The sequence below is a fragment of the Hermetia illucens genome, chromosome 5 (assembly GCF_905115235.1).
Source record: "Hermetia illucens chromosome 5, iHerIll2.2.curated.20191125, whole genome shotgun sequence".
NCBI lineage: Eukaryota > Metazoa > Arthropoda > Insecta > Diptera > Stratiomyidae > Hermetia > Hermetia illucens.
This window is the reverse complement of record NC_051853.1, coordinates 32541789-32551679: the sequence shown is the minus strand read 5'-3', so window position 1 is coordinate 32551679 and position 9891 is coordinate 32541789. Positions and strand designations below refer to the sequence as shown.

The 9891-nt window shown below is 43.2% G+C and overlaps 2 protein-coding genes across 2 annotated transcripts; one reads left to right on the top strand and one right to left on the bottom strand.

Moving 5' to 3' along the window:
* The first annotated feature begins 1100 nt into the window (after positions 1-1100).
* Positions 1101-2040, top strand: LOC119658273. The gene is made up of 2 exons (XM_038065564.1): positions 1101-1709; positions 1769-2040. Exons 1-2 carry the CDS (start codon positions 1251-1253, stop codon positions 1874-1876), a joined length of 567 nt encoding a protein of 188 aa, XP_037921492.1. The 5' UTR covers positions 1101-1250; the 3' UTR covers positions 1877-2040.
* Positions 2023-9434, bottom strand: LOC119658272 (DNA polymerase eta). Its single transcript, XM_038065563.1, has 5 exons — positions 9222-9434; positions 8896-9163; positions 8499-8839; positions 8295-8435; positions 2023-3624 (listed from the first exon to the last, which is right to left on the bottom strand). Exons 1-5 carry the CDS (start codon positions 9383-9385, stop codon positions 2055-2057), a joined length of 2484 nt encoding a protein of 827 aa, XP_037921491.1. The 5' UTR covers positions 9386-9434; the 3' UTR covers positions 2023-2054.
* Positions 9435-9891: the final 457 nt, after the last annotated feature.

The following is a 9891-nucleotide window of genomic DNA, read 5'->3' as shown; positions in this document are numbered from 1 at the left end:
TAGATCACATCCGAAATGAGGATATACGCGATCGTTATGGGGTTGCACCGGTCGTGTAAAAGTTGCGAGAGAGGCGTCTTCGATGGTATGGTTACGCAATTCGCGCAAACGAGAATTCTCTTGCCAAGATTGGTCTGAACATCGAAGTCGATGGTAAACGACCAAAAGGCAGACCTAAACAACGGTGGCTTGATACGCTGGATGGGGATTTGAAAGCCTCGAGATTGCACCCAGATCAGGCATTCGATAGAGCCAAATGGCGAAACCGATCACGACGAGCCGACCCCACTTGTGAACGGAACAAAGGCTGAAGAAAAAGAAGAAAGAAGAAGATCATACTTGGGACGGGCTTCGAGGGTTCGTTCTACTCCTAGAAGGTATCCTTCTCCGACTCTGCAGTTTCCTCTGTAGGGGCGTGAACGTTAATGATGCTTATATTTTTAAATTTGCCTCGCAAACGCAGAGTGCACAGCCGTTCGCTTATGTTTTCAAAGCTGATAACCGCAGGTTTCATTTTTTTGCTGACTAAGAAACCTATCCCGAGCACATGGTTTATTGGATGTCTGCTATAATATATGGTGTAGCGACTCTTCTCCAGGAAACTGGTCCCTGTCCAACGCATCTCCTGTAACGCTGTTACATCGGCCCTATATTGGGACAGGGTATCGGCTAGCTGCTTGGTAGTTTCATCTTTGTACAGGGAGCGCACCTTTCGTGGCTTTGTAACATCGGTTTTCCGTGTAGGGTTGTCAGCCCTACCCAACCCCGAACCTGGAGGACCAGTTGGTACTTTTAGTCCCGTTTTTAGGCGTGGTAGACTCGCGCTCATCCTTATCCGTCTGCAGTTTTTCATAAAGAAAGAACTCCCAGCGATCACCACATGGAGTTGGATATAGGGTTTGATAGTAGAGTTGTTGGTGTTGGTTGAGTAGGCGTTTCCCAGGTTTTATGCTCCACCGTGGGTACCAATCCACGTTTCGCCCTGGGACCTATACTACCCTTTGACCGCCTTATCAAAAGATAAAAGTAAATATTTGGTTTCAATCTACTCGGCCTCTTTAACAGGGGAAAAGTCGCTTTGATTGACATTTTTTATTCATCGTCTGTGCACTGCAAAATTTAAATCGTAAATATTCAAGAGCTCGTCAAAATTCAGTCAAGTTGTCAACAGCCATTTGCAGCCAAATGTAATAACAAAACGGGAAAAAATTCTTGAATAAGCCCAAAATTAAGGGCACTTTCTGTGTTTCATGAGATATCTGCTTTTCATATCCGTCCGACTTGGTCATCATACCCGAAAAACTTTGTTAAAATTAGAAAAATGTCGGAACTATGCGTTCAGAGACGAAAATCTGTATTTTGTGAATGTAATCGGATCGACGATAATTTCAGCGTTAGGTGACTTTCTCTGTCAGTCAAGTGCGAGGGCCTTAAATTCTAAAATTGAATATGATACCCGCCGAACTGCAAGAATGGCAATTTCCGATGGATACTTTGGGGGCACTTTCAGTCACTTTGCCTACGAGGGTTTCGATATATATTGGCCAGAGCGGAGTTTGCGATCGACTATTAAGAAGCTGGCAGCAGACCAAATTATTGTAGCACCGATCGGGTTGTTGATCTTCCAGGTTGCGGTTGGATACATGTCGGCTGAATCATTTGAAGAAATCGTTCAGAACATCAAGGATAGTATGCTGAGCTTGTACAAGGTGCACGTATGCATCTGGCTGCCGACGCAACTGGTTAACTTTTATTTCGTTCCAAGCAGATATCGAATGATGTTTGTACTTGCATTTTCTACACTCGAAGCCGCGTGTTTTTCAAGGATGATGTTCGGAATCCATTAGAAGTGAAGACTTCTCTCAACTGGTGCTAATGCGATAAGTCAGTCGAGACGGATATCGCAAGTAGAACAACTTTATCAAAGCATTATTCATTCGTAACAAGGAACAAAGCTAGGTTTCTTTTAAAGATGCATTTATTAATCATGATCGTATAAACATTTGAAATAAACTCAACAAAATATTGAAACAAAGTTAATCTTGACCTTAACACTACGTTTGCGTAGCAAAGAACATTTTGATGTTCTTCGTCTTCACTTTAGCTGGTCCCGTGGTTTTCGTTGCAACAGTTATCTGCCCGCCCACAGATTGCTGTTTACCTTCCGTCATGAGTTGCTTGTTCCACTCTACTTGAATTTTTCTTGCCGCGTGGTAGTCCAAATGTTCGGTTATCTTCTCCGTTGGAACGAGGTTTCCACATTCTATACACTTTTCGGTTGGCTGCGTGGTTTCATCACTATCGTTTACATTCGGCTGCTCCTTCGAAAGAAATTTCGCTATTGAAATCTCAGCGGCGGGCTGTGATGAAGTTATCGGTTTTTTACTGGTATTCAGTTGGCTGCTCGATATTTTAGACTTCTTCCTTGGCGGGGTTGTGATGATTTTGGATTTCACCTCGGATCGGAATTTTTCCCGCTGTTCCTGACTTAATTCCAGAGCGAAGTGAAAGTCGTTATGCGTTTGGAAATCGTAGGCTAGAACTTTTTTACCGCACTTGTCGCAAGTTGTGAAATCTTGTTCTTTCGGTTCAGGAACTAAAAATTCGGCATATGTATCAGTGTAGTTTGAAGCTGAGGAAGTTGATGGCATAGCCTCAAGAATTTTCGTGTTTTGTACTTGAGATTCACAGGGAGAGTCTTCTGTTGTCGGGTGTTCGCTAGTTTTTGTATCAGATTCATTACTTTTTCGCTTTATTGCATTCAAAAAGAATGATTTAGGGCCTTTTACGCTGGTTGTATTGCTGCCAGCTTGCGGTTCCTCAACAACCAATGCGGCTGAAGAACTACCATCAGATTTCTGTTGTACATCGCTTGCCATCTCTCCAGGATTGACTCCGCTGTTTTGTTGTTTTCTAATTGCTTTTAGGAAAAAAGATTTACTTTCCTTACAGTCTGCATTGCTCTCTGAAGACTTGACTTCTTCAAGTGTGGCTGCACTTTCTTCAGCAATATTGTTGCTTCCTTGAACGCTTTCATCCTTTTTCTTCAAATAATTTGCAAAGAAGCTTTTTTTCTCAACCTTTTGTTCAGGAACTTTCTCCTTTTCCGTTACGATTTTCTGCTCAGCAGTTGACCCTTCTTGTTCCTTTTTCTTGCAATGATTCATGAACAGCTTCTGTATCGTATTTTTATTAGTTTCAATCGTTTCGAACTTTCCCACACTGACGCCTAAAAACTTCAAAGGATTATTGAGGACTTTGTCACTCCCGGGCTTAATGAACAAATCAGTATTCTTTCGTATCACATCAAAAGCACATTTCGCCATCGCTTCCAAATCGTAAGATGAGAGAGGAACACTTCTAGAGCTTGATACGTCTTGGCCGTTGATTTCTTGAATGTAGCTCACCACCATTTGCTTGGCTTTACGATTGTTCTCAATCACATCCTTCTCCATTCGTTCACAAATTTCTTTGGCCAATTCACCAAGCCAATGTTCAAGAGTTGGAATGCCGCTAATAGCGTTACGGCCAGGGAATTTTTTGCAGCATCCAATACTCTTGGAGTAGAAGCGAGGAGTAACGCATTCTAAGTCGATGCCGCGAGCGATGAGATATAGCCAGGAGCTAAAAATGTAGAAGAAAATTGATACTAGATTTTTTGAACTAGGAATGATATTTTGAATAGGAGTGAATCAAATTTAATAATCATGAAAATGTAAATACTCATAAATGTGGAGAGGGAATAGGGTCCAATTAATTTAGTAACGGACGGAGCAAGTGTTAAAAATGCAGGCTCACAAATAAATTCCGGGATCTTTTTTCTCAAGCTAATAAATTGTGTTAGCCCCTTGTTCAGATAGAGGGGAGGGCGTTGTACTATTCACAGTAAGCAATTAGAACACTAGATTAGGGAAAGCATCGGATAAATAATAAAATACTGAGGTGTTAATTCCGGCATGTTAAATCCCCAAGCTTATGGTATTGTCAAAAAAGAATGGTATTAACTGATGCAATTAATCGAACTGATGGTGGCTAGGACCGAATCTCACGTGAAAGTGATTGGTGAATTGTTACAATGATTCGAAAGTAACTGCAAATAAAAAACAATGATATGGGCTCGCTTTCATGCTATTGAACCTAACCCATGAATAAAATAACCAAAAACTAACTTTAGACACAAGGGGAAATTATTTTCAAATTCATATAAATGATATAATTCATATAAATGATATAATTGACTGACGACACTAACACTATAGGTCAGTGCCAATCTCACAATAATAAGACCTGCGTATACTTGGTTCGGTAAAGGATGGAGTTGGATCAGTTAGCCATATGGTAGTTTAAGCCCTAACTAGCCCTTCTAGGGTTTTCATGTCCCACTTCTTAAGGGACAGCGAAAATGTCGCTCTAGTGACCCTAGGCTCTTTCACAAGGATTTTTGCTTGCCGGCAAGAGTTCAAATTTCTCCACTCGGCTGCGTGAATCCTTACAATTTCACTCTTTAGAGTAGACTTGACAGTGGATGGCCGGATTCCAAAAGCTGGTTCTGCCCCCACCATTGTGGATTCAGACCCTTGGCGAGCCAATCTGTCAACCTCCTCATTACCAGCGATGTTAGAATGCCCCGGTACCCACATCAGGAATGTTTCGTTCAATCAGCCAAGTTTCAGCAGTACCTGATGACAACTCCACACCAACTGGCTTGATATGTCGTTGCTATTTAGTGCGGATAATGCCGCCCGACTGTCGGAATAGATTCGAATGATGTGGCCCCTCCATTTTTGTCGCAGACATTCTTCAGCTGCCAATAAAATGGCATCTTTCCGAAGGGTCGGGCCAGTTCCATAATCGGATTCCCCGAGAAAACCCTTGCGCCCAATCCGCCCTCCATGACCATTCTTTTCCTTTAGTGATTACGACAGTGTTGTTTTTTCAAAGACGAATCTGGAAACCATATGATCGGCCGGCATCAGAGCTACCGGATGTTTGTCAAAGAATTTCCAGACCGTATGATTGGCCGCCTTTCCACGCTCCAATGGTATCGAGTCTATAAGCGTCATTGGCTGCTTCACGTTTCACCTCCAAATGAGTGGGGGTAGCTTTAGGATAGCTTCAAGTGCCGCAGTCAGCGTAGTACTCATTGTTCCAGTAATATTTAGACAACCAAGCCTCTGAATCTGCGTTAGCAGCTTCCTGCTGTTAGCAAAGTTCACTCTCGGCCACCGTATGGCTGCATACATCAAAACGGATTTTATTATGGATGTATGCATCCAATGTATCCGTTTTGGTGAAAGTCCCTAGGTCTTACCTATCGCATTCCAACAGCACTAGAGCAATCTGCAAGACTTCACGTTAACTAGGAGTCAAAATGTACCTCTGAATACCTGGGTGTTTGTGCCCGCTGGATTTCCGCCCCTTCTGAGGTGGGTAGCGTATGTCTGCTCCACTTGACGTTCCTAGTGAACATAACTAGACCAGTCTTCCTAGCGTTTACCGTGAATCTATTGCGGAGGTACCAACTGTGAATTTCATGCAGAGTTCAACTAGCATAGATTCTCTTGTAAGTTCACCATCCAGGAGGTGAGTGTGAGGGAGAGGATTGTTAATTTCTGCAAGACCTTCAACACGAAACTGTTGCCAGAAGAATTGAACCACTGCGAGAGCGAGTTACCAATGAAAAAATGTGAGAGGTGCCATACTGTCTTTTTAGCAATTCAAAGCATCTGACATCTGACAGATGGCACCGAGAACCTAGAGCGACTTGTAAGAAACATTTTTCGAGTTTCTATCTTTTGACAAAAGGTTAAGGTGGTCTTCATGGGTAAGATGACTTTTCAAGTCTAAGAAACTTCAGACGGATCAGTTTATATCATTCTCGCTGAAATATCTGGGGAGATTGGCTAGGCGCCACATTCGCGAGAATATGCTAAGGTCGCATCCACTAAATGAGAACAAACATGTTTACACAGTGTAATTATGCGGTGTTTCCAACGATTAATTATCTGAAATAATAAAAAATTTGTTGTTTCTTTTTCGTTGGTGTGGATATTTATTTTTGCAAATACCGATATTTCGGGAACCACTTGTTCCCTTCATCAGTGCTAACAAGTTTGCTCATCTGTAGGGAATAAGGTTGTATTTATACTAGGTTAAATCTATACTATATACTATAATTATGGCTAAATTAGAATATTTAAAAGAAACTTATATCTGTTCACGCTATCGAAAACTTTCTCGAAATCGATGAAGAGCAAATGCAGTGAAGATCTAAATTCCGCACACCGTTCCAAAATGATCTGTAGGGTGTTGATGTGGCCAATACAGGTGGACCCCGAGCGCCTCTTAAATGCGTTTTATTTTAGCTATTATCTTTGCGGCGGCAGGGATACCCGGAGATACACTCAAAACGGTTGCCCTTTTTTGGAATCTTAACAATCATCTCCCTCTTCCACTCCATTTGAAAGGTCTTGGATTCCCAAGATTTTTGTACAAGTGGAAGCAGCAGATCTGCAGCAGCTGCAGGTATAACTCTGCGGGGAGATCGTCAAGTCCAGTGGCTATACTCCGTTTGAATGTATTGATTACCGAAATGATTGCTCTTCTGCTTGGAGGATGTTACGATGACTAGCCATTTGATCCACAAGAGGAGGCACCTCGCCGAATGTAATACGGTTAAGAATAATGGTGAAGTGTTTTTTCCACCTCTCCAGTTGTTCATCATGGATGACAAGTCGACCGTTAACGGCCTTCACAGGACCATTGAAAGATTTGCGACCACATACAAGCTCTTTCGTGACGATACAGGTCTGAAATCATTGTGACCTATGGCATCTTCCGCTTCCCTGACCAGCGCAGTAGCAAATTCTCTTTTGATATTAGCGCTGAACTTCTCGGGATTTCGCTCCGTATTGGAATTGGAACGCGTCACGCCCACCACCACAGCGGTTAGTAGAGCCTTCAACCCGTTCCGTTGATCGATCGGTTTCAGCCAGATCTTATGACGCCCTTTCGGAACGACCTGTGCACCACCCGAGAAAAGAGAATTTTTGATGGCGACCCAAAACTCATCGCTATTCTCAGGGGCGTTACTCAGTAGATCTGTCGCTCGATCAGCTAGCTCAGATAGTTTTCTGACTGTCGAGTGAGAGCTGGGTCGTACAAGTGGTCGATGTTGAACTTAGGGGGTCGCCCAACCCTGCGAGAATTGGCGGACGCAGAGAATGTAAGCAACCATCAGATGGTGATCCCTTTCCAGGTTGGTGTCAGCGCCTCTCTTATTACGCACATTCAGATGACAATTCCTAAATCTACTGCTGATCGCAAAGTAGCCAATCTGGTTGCTCGTACGGTTTCGGTCAGTTGAAACCCAACTTATGGCAGGCTCTGTGCTCCAATTGTGTGCCACCGATGACAAGGCCGCGGAAGTTGCAGAAATCCCCGAACCTCCCACCATTACCGTTACGGTCACTAAGACCGTGCTTTGCCATCCTAGCAAAGTGCTGTCAGATCCCACCTTGGCATTCACATCACCCATCACGAGCACAATGTCACCTTTAGGAAACTTCCCCTGACCCGCTTTTAGTTGCTCATAGAAAGCATCCTTCTCCACTACATCGGAAGTCCCTGTTGATGCGTAGCATTATGCCATTGAGGTGCTCCTTAACCTGGAAATCTAGAGGTTAGAAGTCTATCAAAAACCGGCTCCCAGGTCAAGAGAGCGCGCCTTGCAGTAGCCATCAAAAGCACCCCGACACTGGATTCCCATCTGCTACTTGGTTTTCCAGAGTACACAAGAAGGTTTCCGCAAGAGGGAATGGAGTACTCTCCAGAGTCCGACCATCTTACTTCGCTTAGGCTCAAAATGTCCAGTTTGAATCGCTGGAATTCCCGCTCAAGTTGGAGAAAGCGAGCACTCTGACCTTCCCTACCGTTGTCCAGAAACCAGTCATAGTCCGTGTTCGATAGCCAAAGGTCGTTGCTGTGAGGTCAGTTCCTATTCGGGGTGTTGTTGACGTTTCGGTAGCAGTAGAGTTTCAAAATTTGCAGGTTGCTAGCCCACAGATTTCTATCCCTTTTAGTTGCCGCTTATGACAAGCAAGGAAAGGTTTGAGTATATTTTTAAGCCCCAACTCACGGGGCGGAGCAAAAGTTACCAACTTTATTTCCATCATTTGTGGATTACTGGCTTACATTTCCAACGTTTTACGACTTCTTAATTCGCGATTATTCGCAAATATGAACGTCAGAAACTGTTGATTTGTTGGTACCCGCTTAATCCGATTTTTACTTACCCGTTCTTCTCATCGAATCGTCTCTGCAATTCTGCCTCAGAAAACTTGATGAGATCGCCAACAAATTTGATGTTTAGCAGCGTACAGAGGTCCTCCCCAAACTTCCCTCCCAGTCCCTTAATCTTACCGAGTGGGAGGGTGCTAAAATGAAGAAAAAATCGTTATCAGAGGAGTTGGTTCAGGGATTTCACCAGAATTACTGACCTAAATAAAGGCTGAATCTGCTTCAACGGCAGTATCGTCTGCTTGTTGGGTTTGTTGATCCCACAAGCCAACTTTGCGAGGATTTTGTTATGCGCAATGCCAGCAGAACACTCGTATCCAGTATCCTCTTTGACTTTTGCCCGAATTTCATTTGCAATCGCTGCCCCCAGCAGGAGTTTGATGTTGCTTTTCTTCACGGCAGGCAAGTCGTCATCGTTGCAATCGAACTCGTCGGTATCGCTTTCTATACAGCTGGATATCTCCTGGACGTAGTCTCCGAAGTTCGAGTAGCCTACAGCGTAGGTACTATTCAGTTCCGACGGTTTCAAATTGAACTGACCCTGCAATGGAGGATAAAGGGTCATTTGGGAACTATTTCCTGACAATTTTTAAGTACCTGATTCATAACTTCCAATCTTTTGACAACCTCGTCTGTGATGTCCAAGTATGCTTCGTCCACACTAGCCCTTTCCAGGAGAGGAGTGAGTTTCTGCAGTACAGTCGCTACCTCCTTGCCCGCTTCTCGGTATTTGGTCAGATCCGCCTTCTCGCGGACACTGGGCACTTTCACAAGGACAATATCTGGACACTGCTCCTTGGCTTCGTCTCCTCGCATATGACGAGTGACTCCCTGCTCCCTCGCCGGATAATTCACTGCAATAATACTAGAACAAGCAAAATTCATTCGTTGCGAAATTATTCCCGGAAAGGTTGAAGGATTACCCGCCGCCTCTCCAGGCATTGTACTGGACAACTGCAATCGGCTTTCCTTTCAGCTCAGGTTCCAGTTTCTCTTCCACCTGGCAGTAGAAGCAATCCATATCGATGAGGAGAATAACGCGATCATATTTATTCGCGATATTTATAAAACTCTTGGTCGAAGCCATCACATTTGGCGCGAGATATTTTGATTTGCCGCTCGACTGACAACTTATCTGTCAGCTGAGTTGCTCGCGGTTGATTAATGTTTGTTTGAGCTGGAATTGGTCGATATTTGTTGATAGGCATTTATCGTAGGCAACAACCAGTCTCTCTCTCTTTCGCAACAAATAAATGTGTAGGAACTATGAACTGATAAATGTTGCTAAACACAGATGCAACCTTTTGATGTTTTAGTCACAGTTGTGGGTGTTTTGAGGGTTTTGGATTTCTCGGGTGTATTTGCCTTTTTAGTTAAAAAGGAATTTTTGGCAGTTGGATAGGTAAGTTGGGTATTTCCCAAATTATAATTCATAGCCAGACATAAAGATTTCTATTTGCTATTATTATAAATAGATATATCTGTTTTCCTTGCTCGCATATTATTTTTGAAAAAATCATTAAAAAGTTGAATGTTTTTCTTGAAAAATTTTGCTCAATATAATATCTATTTAGGTGCCTTAATTATTTCTGG

Excerpts from the sequence above, each read along its gene's own strand:
- LOC119658273 (XM_038065564.1), top strand. The coding sequence starts at position 1,251 with ATGAGATATCTGCTTTTCATATCCGTCCGACTTGGTCATCATACCCGA. Across the intron at positions 1,710-1,768 it reads GTATGCTGAGCTTGTACAAG|ATATCGAATGATGTTTGTAC; the intron begins GTGCACGTATGC and ends CGTTCCAAGCAG.
- LOC119658272 (XM_038065563.1), bottom strand. The coding sequence starts at position 9,385 with ATGGCTTCGACCAAGAGTTTTATAAATATCGCGAATAAATATGATCGC. Across the intron at positions 8,436-8,498 it reads CAGATTCAGCCTTTATTTAG|CACCCTCCCACTCGGTAAGA; the intron begins GTCAGTAATTCT and ends TCTTCATTTTAG. Across the intron at positions 3,625-8,294 it reads CGATTCGATGAGAAGAACGG|CTCCTGGCTATATCTCATCG; the intron begins GTAAGTAAAAAT and ends CTACATTTTTAG.